Genomic DNA, 20,567 nt, shown 5'->3' with positions numbered 1-20,567 from the left:
GCATGAAAGATAAATGGATTAAAAAAAAAAGTCATAGCAAAACCAGAAGGTTTATGTAGAGGAAAAAGCAGGAGCTGACAAAAACAAAAAGAAGTTAACAAGAAGCAGCAAGTAAAGGCAGTGAATTTGGAGAAGAGATTCATTAACTACAGCATCAACACCATGCAGTCTATGTCAAAAGGTGTTTTCCTGTATTTGATATCTACAGAAATTGGAAGGACAATGTCTACCRTCGGTTGAATTGAAAAGACTAAGCCTATGCCCCACTTAAACTGGGGAAAGCTTTCAAAATCCGTTAATAGGGAAACCATCCATACAAGAGTTTGCTTTATTGTCACTAATGTCCGAGATTAACACAAAAAACCTAATCTGTATTTCTGTATACATTCTTTTCCTAATGAAATCACTGCAGGGGTAAGTAGCTAGCATAATCCTAGACCTCTGGCAGTTTCAAAAGGTGGTTCTAGTCAATGCTCCTTCTGAAGCTTAACAGAATGCTTCGACTGCCATCCTATTAAAAAAAAATATATTTGAATAAGAAATCCCAAATACACTGACAAGATTTGTTTTCACTAAAAAGTGTGGGGTATGGGGAGAACATCAGGAATGCTGACAGTCTGCAGTAACTCTCTCTTTGAGGAGATCTTGGATGTCTTGACAGAAAAACATTACTTGTGCAAACTTCCTGTATTAGTATTCCCAAACGGCAACACATGGGCTGCGATGACAGTCCCACAACTGGTACCCACATCACGCAGCGGCACTACTGCAATACTGAACTTTTACAATAGGCAAAGTTTGGGCATCCACAACATTGCAAAAAGTTTTTTGTTTTTTTTATGAGGTGATAAACATTCAGAAATGTCAATGTAAGGAACTGCGATGTCATTAGCACTGATATAACTGTGCAAGTGTTAAAACCCCCCCACTAATCTGATAATACAAATACAACTAGGTTTTGAATGCATGAAAGGTCTTGATGAAGCTTCCTGTAATATTGTTGGCTTCCTTCATCTCCTACTGTGATGGCAACCAGTAACTACAGTATAAATAAAACTTGTCCAACTAGAGTTTGATATAAACTAGAGTTTAAATAGATGTTTAAAAGAAAACAATCCCTCACACCTTTAGAAGAGAAATGACCACGTATGAACCACAGCTACTCCCATGACAATGTTTTCCTGCCAGGTATATAAACATCACACACACAGACACACACAGACACACACAGACACACACAGACACACACAGACACACACAGACACACACAGACACACACAGACACACACAGACACACACAGACACACACAGACACACACAGACACACACTATGAACTACCACCTATACCAACAGACACGACTATATTTTTAAAAGAAAAAAGAAACTTGGAAATAAGTTTTGCCAATAAGCAATTAACAGTTATCTTAGCTCAATTACATTTCCATCGACAAATGTAAATATTGTTTTGCAGAACGGAGGAGAGTTAAACTGTCACCAAATGCTAACAGACCATGCACAGCTGGGATAGGTGGGGCAGCGCTGCAGCGTGCTGCCTTTAAGTAGCTGCATGAAACAAGAAAGCACATGTAACCTGACTGAGATCTTAAAGATAAAATTCAACTGAAACAATAGCGGGAAAGCCAACAACAAGGGGTGCTAGAATAATATATTACAGCTGTTAAACCTAGTGCTTTCCTGAAAGGAAAAAGAATTGCAATAAAAACAAACTGTATTTTATGGTCCTAACAATGAAACAGCATTTTGCTCCTGCAAATCTCGATTTTATTGGCCTCAGAGGATTCTGTGTTCCTAAAGATTAACCTTCCCATGGGAAATTCAAAAAAAAGTCAAAATATTAGTTCCCCTTTCATGAAGTCATTCTTTTGAGCAGGTTTCCTTAGCAGCCTTGCATGGCACAGCTTGTGAAACTGCCCTGCATTTCTTCCCACTCGAGAGTTTTAAAAAATAACTTTGAATTCCAAAAAGACAAAACAGGAATTACTCCAAGCTGGGTTTCCTTTGCAAGCTGATCTTGCTGCTTAGTGCAAAGCAGCAAAACAAAAACATTTTACTTTAGATTGATGGCCAAACAGCAGAAACATCTAAAAAAAATAAAACTTCAAGCCGCGTCAGCAAAGCAGGATTTTGATTCTTATTCTTGATTAGAGATGCTGTTAGCCAAGACGCTTTTAGTTAGAACAATATACAGTAGCTAGACTTTCAAAGCTTTGGAACCACATTATACATTTGAGTTAGTATAAACTCCGTTTGTAGAGTGACCTTTGCCAGGAGGACAAAAATAATAGCGACTACTGCTTACCTGTTTCCTAACCACTCCYTCACCAGACCACAGCGTAAGTGCTGTTGAACTTTTTATAGTTATCCAATGCATAAATAACAATGTGGTGTCCACATGTGTTAGTCAGGACTGTTTTAAGAGACTTTGTTAAAAATAACATTGCTCTAAACTGGAAAGGACTAAACATGAATGGGCACAGACAGAATATGGCAGAGAGAGGTTGCCTTTAAATTAATCTGTTCACCACAGGACATGTAAATGGAGATTCATCTCCATCTTCAAGTACACAGGCATCAAACTCTCAATCTAACATCACTTGCAGACCTGTACTAAAAAATAAGCAATTCCAGATTCACATCAGGAAACTGGTTTCCTTGCACTACTGCCCTGTTTCAGCTAATATCCTGCGTAACAATACACAGTAGCGAATGTCACACAGCATGCGCACTATGCTCCGCTTGACCCTACCAGGGGCCACCGAACAGCAGGCAAAAGGAGCACAGCAGAAAGACCCAAGACAGTCACAGCAAATACTGAAACCTGGTGAGATTACGTTCCTCTTCATTTAACCCCTCCACGAACAGTATTTCTATCAGATAAAATCATTTTACCAACTCAATGCACACTCAGAAGAAAAGAGGAGATTGAAGGCAGCATAAGCAGCCAMATTTCTGTATCGTTATTCCCTTATGCATTCTTTCAATTCGCCCACAGTACCTGTCATCTCCTCATAGCATTCGCGGAGGAACACAGTAAAAGCTCAAGAGCCTGGGCAGAATTTCTCCCAGCAAGATTTACAGATCCCTCTTATGTCAATGAACTCCTTGGTTTCGAGAGTTTTTTGCTTTTTTATATTAAAAACAAACAAAAACCTAAAAACCCACTAGTTCATCATAAAGCTGGTCACTGTTGTATAAACACCTTTCCCCCTCTAATGAGACACAACTGACTTCACTATAGACTTGTTCACTCAAATATAGAAAATTTATTGTTTCTTGGCTGAGTTTTGCTTCATCACTAAACTCTATACAAACAACTACACTGCCAGCAGTATCTTACCTTGCTAGACTATAGTTGCTTACACATCTACACAAACCACAGTCACACCTTTGATTGTGGCACTGATCTACCCTGAAAAAAAAAACCTCTGAATTTAGGTTGAGTTCAGCTAATACGCTATTTTGTAAGCATGATCTGAATTAGACTACTTTTCCAGGCCAAAATAAAGCTGTAATCCTTCTTCAAGAAAACAGAAAAATACCCATGCACAAAACCCCGTGGATTAAGGAACCAACAACCATTCTAAATAACCACGAGAAGCCAGGGGATCACAACAGAAACATCTGCCACCACTCCCTCCACAAGGAACAGAAAGTAGTAGACTAAGATTATATTAATATGTAATACAAAAATACAAGATTAAGATATAATCTTACCATTAAAAAAAAAGTTTGCATACTCTGGTGCAAAGTACAGACTGTGTTTTAGAAGTATTAATTTTCTCTATACCCAAAGCATGGTTTATTAAACTTGCAAAATCCAGGAAGTATCATTTTGCTTTGTAGGGTTCAAAGCTGTAGGACTTCCCAACTGATTACATGGCTTTTGAGACAGTATAACCTCAATTTTTTTAGTAAGTTCTGTAATCAAAAGTTTGTAATTGCAATAAGTTTTATTGAACCACTTCTCAGCCTAATACAATCTAGCCAGCTATGCATTTCTTACTTCAACCAGGTGCATAAAGTCATTCTGAATCAAAGAAGATAAACTGGGAAACATTAAATATTTACATTCATTGGCCAGATTAGTCTATGATGAGTTTAAATGGAAATTAAATTTAAAGTGCAAGACTCCTATGACCACAAATACATACAAATATTCTTGTAAAATACACTATAATGGCATATTTGGCAGTGACTGGCCTGTCTTGGAAAGGTTTGGCAAACAAAAATTCAAGACAGCAAGTAAAACTTCCAATGCAAAAAGATCTGCCTTAGTACCACTGCCTAGAAAACCTCTTCCTTCAATGTAGTCCTAAGTATGTCCTGGTATTTCATGCAAACAGATAACCTATTAGGAAAAAATGTATGTGGAAATGTGTTTTGTTGTTTGTTTTTTTTTTTAATTCATAACAGTGGAGATAAAAAAAAAGCATCCTGCTAATATATTAGCCTAATTATCTTGCCTCAATATTAGCATTTAGTTTGTATCAGGGGTGTGCTTATTAAGCAAATCCCCAATCACACCAACTTAACCATGTTTTGATACAAATACTGCAACACTCAGAGCATGGCAAACCAGATTTCTTTTGGATGAAACTAAACCTAAAAATACACTCTCGGAACATATCTAATGCACTCCCACCACTAATGGGCATTCAGATGTCCATTATGCCCACAAAATGAGAGCTATTCAGAAATATCATGTACACTACGTGCATATTGGGGGGAACCGAGTCCTCACTCTCAACTGTTTTGCTCAACAAGCCTGCTTTGTCTGTCTTAGTGCACCCCAATAAAGCCAGGAACAGCCAGATTCTCAGTGCAACTGGTGAAGCACACCTGACCTCGGTGAAGTTTTGCCACCTCACACTTGCTGAAAATTAGGCCTAAGGCCCTCTTCAGTTTGAATTTGCTCTGTATTTGGCTTTAACACTGTATGGGCTACACTGTTCCGATGATCAAGTGTTAAACCTACTCTTCTCTTCAGCCTCTCTCTCTCCTTCAGCGTCAGTGTGTCAGCCTTAGCAATCACCGGGACAATGTTGACTTTTCCATGAAGAGCCTTCATGAATTCTACATCTAATGGTTTCAGCCTGCCAACAGGGAGGGAAAAAAAGAAATTAAATCCAAGTTTTGTTTTGTTTTTTAAACAGACCAAGTAATATATTAACAGTAAATGATATTTATTTCAAGTACCTACACAAATAGTATGTCCAGCATAAACTAAGAGCACCTGTTGATCAGTCCGGTCATTTAAGGTTGAATTGCAGTTACAATTGTCACTCTAAGACAAAGTGGGTATTACAAGCTCTTATGCTTCTGAGTGATAAACAGTGTAATACCGACCGCTTCAAAGCGATATTAAATACTAAAAACTAAGGGGACAAAGCAGAGGAGAGCATTAATCCCAAAAGACCATTTTAATTGCATCGGCTAACTGACAGTGTAGGAAGTAACTCCACTAACATGAAAGTTAAGTTTCCAGGTTTCCAGTTCAAGTAACGAACAGACTTATGAACCCTTAAGATATGGCACCCTAAAATACAAGTGCTTTTTCTTACCCATGCCCAAAGGGAGAAATGAAGTAAAAACAGCAATGGACTCTGTTGTCTATAATGTGGCGCCTGTTTAGACCACTCTCATCATGAAGGTATCTTTCAAACTGGTTGTCAATGTACTGGATAATTGTTTTGAAGCTGTGGTATGGGAAAAAAAAGAAAAATCTTAAATCAGCTTTAAAATAATAATAAAAATTATAAAAAGACAAGAAGGGCAGCTTTTATGCTTTTATTAATACCTCTTCTGTTTCAAAACTCAACATCCTAGCATTGTATCTTTCAGTGAGGAAAATATTTTGATAATGCAAAAAGATATTTTCATAGCAATCCCAGAGTATTTATTTATTCCTAGAGCTGCCTGCAAGTGTTCCTCTATCTATTGGATAAAAATGTCAAGTACAAGCTCAGAAAAAAGCACTTAGAGGTGAGACAACACAAAGACAGGAGCACAGGGTTTAGGACTTTTCTTTTTCAGGGGGATGGGGGTGAGGATTTGTTTTTAAACCAGCTGACATATCCCGGATATCCTCCTGATTTACAATCCTGACCCCAGAGCTAGGTTTCTATAGTTATCAGAAAATTCTGATATTCTAGTCTGTCTGAATTGAGTCAAAACACATTTGAAAGTCATATACTGAAGCATCGCATGATTTATTAAGCTATTTTTGTTATCTTACAGAATTCTTTTCTTTTGGCAAATAAAAATAACTCCTACTTAGTTCAAGGCAATTTAAAATATGCACTGCAAGGAAGTAAAGGCATACAAAGTTTGATCAACACACGTTAATTGGAATAGAGAGAGAAAAGAAAACACGGTGCATTACTAAGAAGGTTGCTTAAGATATTCCAAAGCATGTGGACACCTGCAAACAACATTAATATAAAAGGACACTTAAAGTACTGCAGGGGAAGGAAAATGAATACACTGATGCAGATAAGATTAGGCAGATAACTATGTGTCATGGACATACCTTAAACTACTTGGAAAAAAGTAAACAGAAAGCTTAAGTCAAAAAAAAAGTATTTCTGTTGTTGAGAAAGCACAAATTTGATTAGAGAAACTTAAAGAGGGAACAAACAAGAGAGCACAGAAATATTTAATGATCAGGAAAACAAACACAGAATCACTGCAAAAATCATGACAGGCACCAAAGTTCAAGCCTGGGGTGCGCAACTCTAACGAAGCTAATGAGAGAAACTAACAGGAATGATGGAAGGGACCCTGGGGCGAACTTGATTTTCCAAAGTTAAATAAGTTTTTGGATCCAGGAGGACTAAATCCATAATAGAATAAACATATTTATATCTTGGCAAAATTTGCACCATTGTAAATCATGCTACAGAAGGAGACACAGCAAAACATGGAAAGGCCTTCAGGTATTGTGTTTAAGCCTTAGTGCTGCTTAAATCTTTTTAAGAACTAACATCTTAATACCTAAATATATTGAAAAAGGACATGTTTTATTTACATTCCTGTTGATCTTTAGATACTCTCCCCTAAGCTGGTGAAAGGTAACAAGACTGAAGAGGTACAAATATTAGGACAGAAACCAAGCACAAACAATGGGAAAGCAACTATCACACATTTCTCTGGCAACGTAATTAGTTTACGTGCAGTTTTCTAGCTCTAACGGCTATAATTTTCCTTATAAATATGGCGTTAGTGTCCTGTACCTCCTGACTTCCGGGAAACACCTGGCTTATACCACTGTGCTATCATTACTTAGGAGATAGCACATCCTGTATCGTAACAGCAAACAACACAACCACTGCATTTAAGCAGCCCGTTGGGGAAAAATGAACAATATTACCAAGCTGCCAAAGAACACAAATCCAACTTAACATTAGCCAGTAAAAAAAGAAAGTTAGCAGCAGCCAGAAAGCCAGATCAAAGAATGACCTGTGACATTGCAACAAAGATGAAACAAGGGGTACGATCAGCAACATCTAACAAGCTAATTCTATAGGCTGTTTTGTCAATCATCCTTTTGATGACTACTTCATGCGCAGAACTGCGGCCAAATCTTTCTTCTTTCTTTCTGTTGTAATTCCCTTCTCTTCTGTCTGATGACAGATGTTACTTAAAGTCATATTTTTCCCCACAATCCCAATGTACTTGCACATGGTAGACCCTTTGTGTGCTTCCAACCTCCCCCCATAGACAATTCTGCCGTTCTCCAAACACAGCCCTCGGCTGATGCCGAGAGCATTTCTAGATTTAGTTTGCTGTGATTCTAGAATACAGAACTCTAGCTAAAGCTGAACTGAAACTCCAGTTACAGCTTCAAACAGAATCTAAAAAAAGCAATCACTATGGTTAGCATCTACCTTGTCTTACAGGCTGTTCAAGTAGTAATATTATTTGAAAAACCAAAGATAACCTACATTATAGATTTAGTAAAACACATTCTCTAATAACGCATTTGCCGATCTAATATTGTTGTTCTTCCGATCCAAGCTACCCATTGGACAATCTCCTGCCAACTCATCATCATTACTAGCATTTCTGCTGTGATGGGAAGTACATAAAAACTGACCCCAGCTCCAATCCTTAAAATTCAAACTCTAGAAGTAAACCATTTCATAAGCCCAAGGACAGAAACCAAAAGTGATTTGGAAACCTACTCAAGAAGAAAGGTTTTTTGAGATAGTATCAGTGATTGCCATCTCCTAGAGGTGTTGTGCCAGTTTGATGATTTTCTTCAAAAACTAACCTCAGTAAAATCCATCACCCTGAATAACAGGTACTCTGCATAAATCGCAACTTCTCAAAAAAAGAGTTTTACAAACTTAAACCTAGACCAGCACCATCTACTGGTTAACTGTAACTGCAGCACATGCTCATGAACATGAACAAAAGTTCATGAACATGAACTTGCTGCTTCCTCCGGAGTAACAAGGAAGGAAGATAGTTGTATTGGGTTAGTCTTGACTAGAGTTTGAAACAAAGAGTCTATCCATCCAAGTTCCTATGACATCCTGTAAAGACCAACAGACTTTGTTTGTCAAAATGAAACTCACTTGTGGCTCAGAGAAGCAAAATCTTTTCTGTGACTTAAGAAAACGGAGATAGAAAAAGAAATTTAAAGTCAATTGCATATTTTTGTACTGTAGTATACAAGTATTATTTGTTCCTATAATGTACTTTGATGTCTAAGAATTGCCACAGAAAACTAAGTATAACACACTAAATTGTTCTACTGGATCTGAATCATCATGCAATGACCTTATTTAGCAGGCCTCTAAAGAGAAAGAGGAAAAAAAATCTGAACATGTAGGTCTCTAAAACATCTTACCAGAATAAACAAAGGGCATCAGAACACAATCAACAGGAAAAGCTCTATGTAACACAATACACTGGCTGCCGAGCTCTCGACTCCAGCGGAAGGAAGCTCAAGTCAACAGTGCGGAAAGTGAGCAAGAGGCATTCTGCAGTCCAGAAAGATGCCTTACTCTTATGCTGAAGGTTTGATTATTCTTAACTTAGTAACATAAGAGAAGTGGAAGGAAAATAAAGATACAAATCCCACTGCAACTTCAGTTTCAACCTTTCATTTAATAGATTTCACACTAAGGCAATGTACCTTAAAATGCCTTTGCCCCAATCATTTCTGCTGGGCTTCTACAGTACCCCATAGAAAGAAAAGAAAAACCATGTCCGATAATTGTATTCTTCAGAATGCTCTGAATAGTGCAGTATTCTGTCAAGAAAAGACTACAAAACATTTTATTATTAGCATTGTAGATATTTATTTTATCGGCTATTTGCTTCCTTCCAGGTCTTTAAGCTATACCAAAAAACTCAAACCATATCAGCATTTACTTCATGGCTCCCTTTCTCTGCACAGTGACACTTCATTTGCATTAAGATTCCCTCCACCACCACCAAAAAAAGTTTCAACAAAACTGAATGGCAAAGCAAAAAAATATACATATTGTTAGAACTTCTTAAGAGACAACTGCATGGAATTTCGAAGTTTAGCTTCCAGTTGCACTGAAATAACTTAGGCCTCCTAGTAAGCACATTAATATATCACATTTTCATTCAAAAAATTTATTGCAAGATCAATTTTCCACACTGGAAGAAAGGTGTATAGGGTGATTTTGAAGCTACATTTATGAACAGACGTATTAACTCTAATTTTACGCTAAGAACTGCCTGGTTCCTTCACAGCTCCTGTACCATACTCTTTCTTCATGAGTTACTACACAATGGTGCATGCAGTTCAGTGTATTTGCACACAACTAGTTCAGCTCTTAAACGTTATCAGTGCCAAAAAAATTTAGATTAGAGAGCGCTAAGAAGCAACTGCATCATAAACAAAATAGTTCTATCCAAAGGGCTAGCATTAGAATATAAGGAGAGAGATTCAAAAGTACTGGTCTTCTAAAAAACATGGAAACTGTATGGGCCAGAGACACAGAAAAAGATGATCAAAAAGTTTCTCTCCACCAGAATTCTGCCCTATCCGGCTTGTTAAGGAAACAGAGCTGACTGCAGATGTCACAGAACCTTATACGGGGAAAAGCCATTCATTTTAAGAGAGAATCCAAAACAGCCTGAAGAGCACTGACTAAAGCCCTTCAAAAAAATTAAAGAGTGGAGAGAAAACTGAAACAGGCAGTTATACACAAGTAATACAGCTTTCCTAGACCTGTGTATTTTAGGCAACAAAAGAAATAAGAAACTTGCTTTGAAAGCTTGCTCAAAAACTATATGATCATATGATGAGATATGAACTACAGCACCCAGAATGTGAAAGTTCTTAGAAAACTTGGCTTAACTGCAAGATAACAGGGTTTAAGGAACTGGACTGCGAACACCCAGAGAGGAGTCAAATGTACTGCCAGGTTACTACGCAAAATTCAAGGTTAGCACCAAAATTCTGCTTAGCCTCAGGAAGGCTTAAACCTACACAGGCTAAGCACAAGGCTTCAATAGTCTGGTGAGAGAAGACTTAGAAATACACATTACAAAGTTGAAAAGACAGCTAAACTAAATGAACTCGGACAACTCTACGACACTAATCAAAAGGCTGCAAATAAAACAGCCTAGATATTGAATGAATCATTTAACACCAATCTCTTACCATGAACCTAAATTAGGGAAGAATTAGTCCACAGACTTAAAAATACAAATTATTACTATAGGAATTTTTCTTGTTGTTGTTACAGGGAAATAGCCAAAAGAATCTCAGGTAGTGCTGCATTTCAATTTATATATGAATCCAGCACTACTAGGGTTTGGTTGAACAAGATTATAAGATCTAACTAGGTTTTCATTTCATGGCTAACACATTCTTCAAATGCATCTCCCAGCACAGAATACCACTAAGCTTTCCCTCTACCGCTAAGCAGGCCCTCTCAAACATTCATCACACACCTCCCAACTGCATCCTTCCCCCAGCCTTCTCCTCCTAAACTATTCAGATTTTGTATTTACCAAACATCAAGTGCTATCTCCACAAAGCTACAATGAAAGAACTAAAGCTAAAGCTTTCATTAAAGCATGAGAACTGTATTTCCCCAAAATGTTTTCTTTCCAGTCAAATAAGGATGGGACTCAAAAGACCCTCTACCATGAATTCAAGATAACACTACATTAACGYTAAAATAATGAACCTGCTGCTTCCCTTTAGTCCATCATAAAAACAACAGAACAACACACAGTTCTCCAAAGACCATTTCCACCAGCTGAATCACCAAGGTACAGAAAGGCAGACAGATACACTAGAGTGGACATGTAAAATATGAACTCTATCAAGCAAAGCAGTATTTACACACATACCAGTCCTGGCTGTTAATGGCATCTCCATATCCTGGTGTGTCAACTACTGTTAAACGCAGTTTCACCCCTCGTTCCTCTATCTCTACTGTAGAAGCTTCAATTTGAACTGTTCTCTCTATCTTCTCTAAAATAAAGGAACATTTTAATTGTTATTACTCTTATAAATGCTGCAGAAAACCCTGTGGGAGAGAGCAGTAGAGGAGGAAATGCTATTTGAAGTATATTGTAACCTACATGACATAGAACATTTTAAGGAAAAATTATAAAGAATTAAGTTAATCAAAATTTAAGACCAAATTTTTGTAAATAAGCAAAAAGCAATGAACTAAAAAAGGCTGTAATACATGTAAATATGCAAAAATAGTCAAAATTATCATCAAAATATAATAAGCATGTTAGATTCTTTACAGAGGCACAGAACCTCTAATCAGGATTTAAGGCATGACAGGTGAAAAAATTAGAGGAAACAGGGATTAGAGTAAAGCCACATTTAGGCATACTGACACCTAAGAGGTTCAGGCTTTTTTGTTTGTTTGTTATGATAACAAGTGATAAAGAAACAGCAAAAGCTGCTGAGCCTGTGAAAGGGAATACAAATAAGAAAACAACAGCTCAAGAAACTACAACTTGGAGGGTTAAAATATGGCCAGATGGCAAGGAGAAAGGGTTTAAAGCGTGAAATCATCAGAATGAAACAATGTAAACTGGCAGAACATGAGATTTAGTAGGGTTAGAGGTACRTGCTGGAGGAACTGAGACACCACATTTACCTGCAGCTCCAGGAATATAACGTTCTGGATAAAGATCAGTTAGGAACAGACTGTTAATTAAAGTGGATTTGCCCAAACCAGACTCACCTGCAAACAAAGTAATTCAGGTAATTAAGCACATACACCTTTTTCTCCATGCTCTTTAAAAAAAAACAAAAAACAAAAAAAACACCACACACACAATAACACACACACAACAACAGAACACTCCTCTATCCCCAAGCCCATATTATGGAGGAAAAATAATTTGTTCATCAGGATGCACCCTAGCTTTTGAGATAAAGACATCAAAGGTTCAGAAGGTTCAGCTAAACAGCTTTAAAAACACAGGAAAAACAAGCCTTTACTGTTTTTATAAATGTTACATGAAAATGCTAAGCTTACTGTAACAGATTTCATAATAAAAGCTGAAAGGTCATACAGCACTGACTTTAGATCTAGAGATAATTTACTTCATGGAAATAGAAGGTTTTTTTCATTTAAACTTATGAAGTGAGAAGCTGTAACTCTCCTGATGACAGTTTTTGTGAACAGTAGAAACTACAAGAATGGCATCACAATTTCAACAGCAAGACATTCCCTTAGCACAATCATGTCTTCATCTGGAAAAATGGAGTCAAAGAAAGATTAAGCAACTATTCCTAACATCTGATGATGAGTCAGGAACACAAGAATGTCGTGCTAGTTCAAAGTCATCATCTTTAATCACTACAAATATTCCCTCCTACAAAACACGACCAAATAGTAAGAGAATTAATTAGAGTGTGGAGAGGTTCAAAGTTTTTCTTCTCTATATCAGGCAATTGCTAACTAGGAACACATATCTGGCTAATGTGAAAGAAAACTCTTTTTTTGTTTTATCAGTCAAAAATATTTAAGTAAGTCACGTACCAACCACCATCAGTGTGAATTCAAAGCCCTTCTTTACAGACTTCCTGTGGACCTGGTTAGGCAGATTAGCAAATCCCACATAGCCTGCCGAGTCAGAAAACTGGCAAGAAAAACAAAGCTGAGTAAAAATGAGATCCTCTTCCCCCCCAAAAAGTTGAAACAGGGTTCACTTGATCTTATACCATAAAACACTGAAGTACACAAAGCACATGGAAAAGCAGAGAATGACATGATTTTTTGCCACTGTAGCAAGGCAGACTTTGAAACAGGCCCATTTGCCAAGTAGACTGATACAAGCAGAGATTTAGTAAGTACCTTTGGCTACACACAAAAGTTTCTCCTTGGATAACAAATTCTGCAAGCCTACAAGAATACGCTATTCTTAATCTAAAGCTGTAAATTCTGCTAAAAAAAAGTTCCAAGATAGAGGTCAAAAGTGTGTGTTAAAATTTGGTATCTGCCATTACCATCTTCTGTAAGAATAAATAATGTGCACACTTGCACGCAGAAAAAGAGAAACACTGCATAGTAATGGAGAGATAACCAAGATGCAATCAAACAAAGATCTTCTGCTCGCTGCGCTGTTCATCTATCTTAACAATGCTAAACTTCTCACACAAAAGCAGAAAAAAATGTGCATGAAAATCTTACCTGGTAAGAGATTGGGGCCATAAAAATGATAGCCCGTTTCACCATCTGTTATAAACTGACTGAAAATCTAATAGGAGTTTAAACAAGAACTGCAGCCACTTGATTTAGGGATGCATTAGCTAGCCGTAACAAAATGTTTTCTTCAAAGATGAGTTTATAAAAAGAACAGTTTTGATACAATGCCACACTGCAAATACTTCCCATGGGGGGGGGGGAAATCACTTAAAAGACAATTACGTTATTTACTAATAATCCTTTAAAACCCACCCAAATGGGCAACAATATTAGAAATGAAGATCTGCCAGATGAAATTTCTGGAGATGAAGACATCACAGGAAATGCATAAGCAAACATGGAATAGCTGGCAAATATCTGAAAGCCTAGAACTACATACAAGCCGTGTTTTTACTAAAAAGCCCTTTTTAAGAAATATACCTGAAGCAATAATATATTATTTATTCAGTTTTAACACTTTGCTAAAACCAGGAGTACTTTCAGAAGCTGAACAAATTCAAAATAAAATTTTGGTTATGTACTCATCTATTTACCTTTACTTTTTCACCTGATTGAGACATGTTTGGTCACTCCAAGTTTCAGATGCTGGAAAATAAAATCCATAGTGTATACGTTAGCCGACTTGAAGATTACATTAATTGTATTTTGAACTGATGAACTGAAGTGCATGTAATAATCACATTTTATTCTAGTAGAATGGAATGTCACATATTCAAAGATTATCTGTATGCTGCAGAATAAACTAGCCATAATTAAATTGCCTGCTTCTGTGAAGCTATTCACATAAAAGAAATTACACAGTATTATCAAAAACAGAATATTTCATTTAAATATTTGAGTCTTAAAGAAAGAATACTTTAAAACCTCAAAATATTAAAATTCAGTACCCTTAAAGAGCTTTCATCCATCCTATCTTTAAAGAAAGAAAAACATTTATTGAAAGCAAAAGCTGAGCATGCATAGTACTACTAATATTTTTTAGTTCACTTTGCTTCCGCAGTTAGCTAATAAAAGCTGAAATTCAAATTCTCTCTGTTCCTAAACCCCTATGCAGAATAGAAGGAGATCTGTTTTTCTTCCACTTTTACCTTTTCCATAGAATAATTATGCTTTTCGTAAAAATTGTTTACAGATAATTGAATGTAACATAACAGTTGTCCAAAAAAAATGAAGTTTGAGAATTGTGACCACATATAAGGATTCTCCAGAGAAGAGGATACCTATGGGCTTTCCAGGTGAAGGGTATAACATTATTTTCAGTCACTTCAAAGTACTATCCTTAAACATTAACACTATACTGAATGTTGCAGTTGGGGTTTGGCTAAACCACACTGGACATGAAAATTCACCATGTTTGGAGCTTAGTTTCAGACATGCAGAAAAGCCGCATTTTGGCAAGCTCTTATCTTTCTACTCAAGGATGTTAGTTGTGCTATAGATTAGTTATCGTGGTAATAGCGAAGCCCTCTATTTGGGGTAGGTACATAACAGTGACAGGAAATGAAAAAGTGGAAGGAACACTTCACAGCTTGATTTGTTGACAACACAGCTCTTGGCCTGGGAAATGGGGGGGAAGTGACCTATGGAGGCACCTGCATGTTCAGGCACAGATGCTTTCCTGTTGGGTAGCGGGACGCATTCGAGCAGGATACTGTGCAGTTTCTGACAACTGCAGTTTGACAGGCAAATCCTAGCCTAGAAATACTAAGCTTTGGACTAAAGAAAAACCTACAGTTAACATAATCGCAACTTGGATTTTTAATGAGAACACGTCCTCAGCTCACATGGTACTTCATTTGCCCTGAATCAGACATTTCAAATCCTGTTAGCTGTGTAGACACCAGCCACCCTGTAAGGAAGGAAATTTTTTTTTCCTCCACCAACCACTTTCCCATATACCCAGTTATTTTACTTGCTAATGAAAGCAATGAAGAAAGGAGGTCTTGATCCTAATCATCTTCTGACTGCCTCTAATTAGGCATTCCTCAAAACAGCCTGGGAAACACCCCACAAGAATAGTTTTGAAAAAGCAAAGTTTATTTTTCTTTGACCAATATGTAAGGGCTCATTCAGGCTTCCAGCCAACGAATGTTACAGATGTAGGGAGACGGTGCATTCCTTCGTCACAACTTAACTGACAGGTATAATTCATTGCTTTGTCCAGGTTTTGTTTCTACATTTGGAAACTTCTGCTGTCATCTTTATCTATAAAAGAAGTAACATATTTAAGAGTTTAAAAGAGCCCAGAAATCATCATTAAGTGCTGACACAGATGCACCTTCTGGCTCTTTTCTCACTGCAATGGAAGCAGAGAATCCACCCAGAGCAGCTGCCTATAGTAAAAGGGAGAAGGGGAAACAACTCAGATTTAAGTGGTTATGCTAAATTCTGTAACTATTTCTGCTTTAAACTGACAATGTAGACACACCTATTGTAGCACTAACCAAAGCCACTTGTCAACTGCGTATGACACATCTGGCTTTAAAAATTAGTCTGTCATCTCATAAAAAGCTAAATTTACAAGTCATTCCACAAGCAGAACTTACAGAGCCAGTTCCCTGTGGTGTTGCATCTTATGATTGAATTACCCCATATCTGACAACATACGAGCACTGAATGAAGCTGCTCCTGAGCTTGGGCACTTGTAGCTGCTGCTCATTGCCTCCTAATATTAAGGTATCACAGCTCAATGAACACATGGAATTTATGAAAATTAAATCATTTACAAGTATTTTTAACACACCTACAAAATACCGTGGATCAAAAAATACCAGTAAGCTAGGGATTAACAACATGTTTCCTTCAAAGGTTCTCAACTTCTCTTCCATACACTCTGATATTAAAAGTCAGCTTAACATAAACGATGCATCTATTAGTTTAGGAAAACTTGGGCAATTTTCAGTGTAGGTACTCTTCTACAAAAGCAACAGGTGACATCTGCGCCTGCTTCTTATTAACGAAGGTGTTAGAAATAAAACATCACATTACAAACCTCCCGAATCTCCTGGGAGATCCTTATCTCCTGCACTGGACAGACTTCCTGAACAGTAAGCCAGGACATAAGATACATTTCCTAGTGATTACTGCATGCAGAGAATGTTATTTTAATGAACAAAGCTAAAGGTCAAGTGACCTCAATGTCATAGAATTAATTTCTAAAAAAAAAAAAAACAAAAAAACCCCAAACTTTTCCTTGTCTTCTATTTCTTTCTACCTTTCTATCCAAAGAGTAGGAGAGTTCAAGCTGAATAAAAATTGAACGGTCGACTAGAATTGTTTATTTCAGTCCATAAATCCAAGCACATCTGAAATTTCATAGACAGCTTAAATCTTTATACACATCAAGGTTTTTGGGGGTTTGTTTTTTTTATAACTATGAAAGATAGCATGTCCACTAAGAATAATTTAGCATGGGTAAAATTTTATTAATAACAATTGCTAATAATAATCATTATGGCATGATTTATTAGTTCTAAAATGAACACAGTAATACTAAAGAGGGGTACATACCTAACACTTTTAGAAAAAAAAATGCTTTTCCAAAATGCTTAAGTATGATGCTGTGGTTCAAAAGAATCCTCAGTTGTTTAGCCTCAACACCTTATGCAATTCATAACACTGCCCTCATGAGGTTTTCTAGAAAATGAGTCAGTCAGCTGATGTCCCTAGTTGATCATGAGCTGTCCTTCTGAAGCTTTATCATATTACAAAAAAAGAAAATCTAAAATTTACAGACTACCAAAATTAGACAGCAAGATAATACAGTATCTTACATCATCTTACCGCACCAAATCACTGCAGCACATAAAGCACGGCTTACAAGTACTACCTTAAAAATGGGCCAGACTACGCTAAACATCAGCGACTGCCAAACTCCTGAAATCTCGCTGCATCCAACTGATTCATACATTAAAATAACGTGAGGTTGAGTGTCTGGCAACACTCTGGACAGTTGCACATCCAAGAAATGTAATGTCTGAATTTATCAATTCTCCATAACAAAATCGGGGCGGAGGGGAAACAGAACAAGTCATAGCTGTTCTATTTCCCCGAGATTTTCAAAGGATGATCTCAATCATCAGGAGATGAGCAAAGCAGCATGTATAAAACATTTCAGAAAGAAAGGAGTAGATAAAATGCAACTGCATTAACAAGTGCATTAGCAGTCAAACTATGTAACTCATTTTTCTGCTGGATGTGCAAAAACATGAGCTATAGACACAGTTAAGTTATGGTATAGGAATGTTCAACAACTTCAAGTTCTGGACTGTGGATACTTTAATAAAATTTAATTTTGGATTTCATTGGATTCTTGTCCTAAATATTGTGCTGTTCTACAATTGAAGGGACCAGAGAACCACTAGCTTCAGTTGCAGTAACCTCCTCTACAAATACAGAGGCCTGGAACATGCCATCCTACCATCTCCTGCTAGGAAAAAGTATTCCACTGAGAGAGAAAGAGAAGGGAAGGAAAACAGGTCATTTCCTTTGTTCCTGTCAGGATGCAAGAAGTAAACCATTAAGAACAGGCAGTCTGGGAGTTTCTTAATAGTAACTAGCACAAAGAAAGTTCTGTGGAAAATGGACAGAGTGTTTCCATATAAGGATATTAAATAATATTTTAAAACAATCACTTCAGAGTGACTGCAACAACCATCTCTACAAGCAGATTAGTCCTCCTGAAATGCCATCTTTCTTTTCATCCAATATTATACAGCTTTCTTAAGTGCATGATAACCAAAAAAGCAACTACAAAAGGAAACAGCCAAGTAAGTAGGTTTCTGAGTGCTGGAACTGGCCTCACCACCACCACCACCACTGTGGAGTCACATTTCCAGACTTAAAGCAGACAAGAGCAAAAACAAGCATATCTCAACAAAATATCACAGCCTGATTTCTCAGTTGTCACAAAACCCTATGAAAGAAGCATCAGATTCAAGTATTGAGGCATGAAATTAAAAAACAAAAATTTAGAGCTTCTCAAAGTGTCTTGAGTACCAAGAAATATGGAAGTCCAGTGGAAAAAAAAAATTCTCACTGTATTCTGAACTGGAAAAGGGCATACTAAAATACAAAGCAGTTAATTCAAGGCTATTTTTTGTAGCTGACATGAGTGATTCATAGAACATTGCTAAATTCCATCAAACAACAGCGGGTCCAGGAGAGCTTGTCCTCTGCGTCATGCTTTGTATGGAGCATGTCTCTACCTCTCTGGTTAGAAACCCCATCGCAGGAGTTCTTAATGAGAAGCGCCAACTCCATCCATAGCAGAGGCTGGGGATAATTCCATTTTCTTCCATCAGAAACAGTTGTTACCAACTGAAAGAATCCTCTTCTACCCATTAACAGTTTAATTTATCTCCGCATTGCCCTGCTTGAGGAAACTGAGCATGGCACTTTCACCACCCAGAATTCAGAATGTAACAGCAAACACAAAATTCAGCTACAGCACTCACAGACAGACCAACTTAAGTGTTTACCACCTGCTTTAGCTTATAATTCATATTCACTGTTCATAAAATTTACAGATTTTTATTTCTGATAATGTATTTTAACCATTAACACTTACACAATATAGACTACCTTTATTAATGGGAATGCCATGCTTTTCATTTCAATGTCTTTAAAAGCTCTCCTGACGTTAAGATAAGCCCCATGGCAACTTTTACATTGAAAATGCAGTATATTACACTTCTGTGACTTAACAGCATGCATACACACAGCAAAGGAAGCCAAGAACTAAGGAAGTCACAGGAAAGAACTATGTATAAATGTTGTTCTTTAAAGGAAAAGGAAAGGTCTAAAAAAAGTAAGTGCATGAACCTGGAGTTCTGATTCTAAATTTCCATTTCAGGGTTAACATGTTACTTCAGACAACTTACTTTCTTATCATCATTTCAACGAATACAGTCATGGAAAAAGCACAATGGAGGCAGTGATACAACTCAAATCAACGATGAGTTTTCGCACTTCCTACACAAGCAGATTTTAGCAGTATTTTCCCAGAATTGCTGTATCACAGAAAAATACCACACAGCAATCCTACAAATATGAAAAGCAGATTTTTTTTAAGTGAAAAAGATAAATGTATTAGTCATGATCACTCATCAGGAAATAGGCAACTCTACCTCAGAGCCACAAAGCTTGTGCACATATTAAAAACATAAGTGTAGAAATTTAAGAAAACAGGATTCTTTGATTTCATGCAAGGCATAGCACAGAGCAGCAAGTTAGTTTCGAAAATTGCTTTTATATCATGCTTAAGTCCCATTATACCATGTTGGCTGTATCTTGCATGCAAATGATAACCTAAAACCTAAGAAAAAAGTTAAAGTGCTTGTTGCATCTGCTGCCAAATCAATTCTAAGTGGTTTTGTGTAGCTGTAGATTGCATTTCTACTTCTGCATCCCCTTGTCCCTTGCAACTATCGCTTGGTTATGCTTGGCGTTGCAATTTTAAAAGCATCTGAGGAATGCCAAATGGATAAAGAACTTCCTGCTTCCCCCCACACCCTGCATCTCTAGCTAAACTGTGGTGGGCAGACCCGAGCAGCACAGAGGGGCCTTGTCCACGTCTAAAGAATAACGCTTGCCTTGCTTTGAAAACAAATAAAAGGGCAAATAAAACAGTCTATAACGCTAAGCCTACAGGGCGCAAAAACACGAAAACACAGGCTTTACGCTCGGACATGCTTCTCTGCTCCTCACGCTTGAGGTCAAAAATCCCTCCCCCGCCCCATCAGAGGGGACCGGGGACGCCGGCACCGCTGGGCCGGAGCCTCGGCGGCAGGAACCGCGGGCCGCAGCAGCGGGCAGATGCCGGGGCGGGGCGGGGCGGCCGGGGCTGCCCGCGGGGCCCGGACCAAGCGCCG

The 20,567-nt window shown here is 37.5% G+C and overlaps 1 protein-coding gene across 5 annotated transcripts in view; it reads right to left on the bottom strand.

Moving 5' to 3' along the window:
• The window catches only part of LOC112978414 (septin-2), a 44,019-nt gene that overhangs the window by 23,075 nt on the left and 377 nt on the right, over positions 1-20,567 (bottom strand). For 3 of the 5 annotated variants that reach the window (XM_026091922.1, XM_026091925.1, XM_026091927.1), the window contains exons 2-7: positions 14,229-14,280; positions 13,030-13,129; positions 12,139-12,225; positions 11,369-11,492; positions 5,584-5,718; positions 4,998-5,115 (exon numbers count right to left, since the gene is read on the bottom strand). In XM_026091922.1, the coding sequence (XP_025947707.1) occupies positions 4,998-5,115; positions 5,584-5,718; positions 11,369-11,492; positions 12,139-12,225; positions 13,030-13,129; positions 14,229-14,255 (591 nt within the window). In that variant the 5' untranslated portion in view covers positions 14,256-14,280. Of the gene's footprint in view, positions 1-4,997; positions 5,116-5,583; positions 5,719-11,368; positions 11,493-12,138; positions 12,226-13,029; positions 13,130-14,228; positions 14,281-19,577; positions 19,738-20,384; positions 20,402-20,567 lie in introns of those variants that run through there. The other 2 variants (XM_026091924.1, XM_026091923.1) reach the window with 2 other exon arrangements.

The sequence above is a fragment of the Apteryx rowi genome, unplaced genomic scaffold (genome assembly GCF_003343035.1).
Source record: "Apteryx rowi isolate R43461 unplaced genomic scaffold, aptRow1 scaffold_93, whole genome shotgun sequence".
NCBI lineage: Eukaryota > Metazoa > Chordata > Aves > Apterygiformes > Apterygidae > Apteryx > Apteryx rowi.
This window is presented reverse-complemented; position numbering and strand designations above follow the sequence as displayed.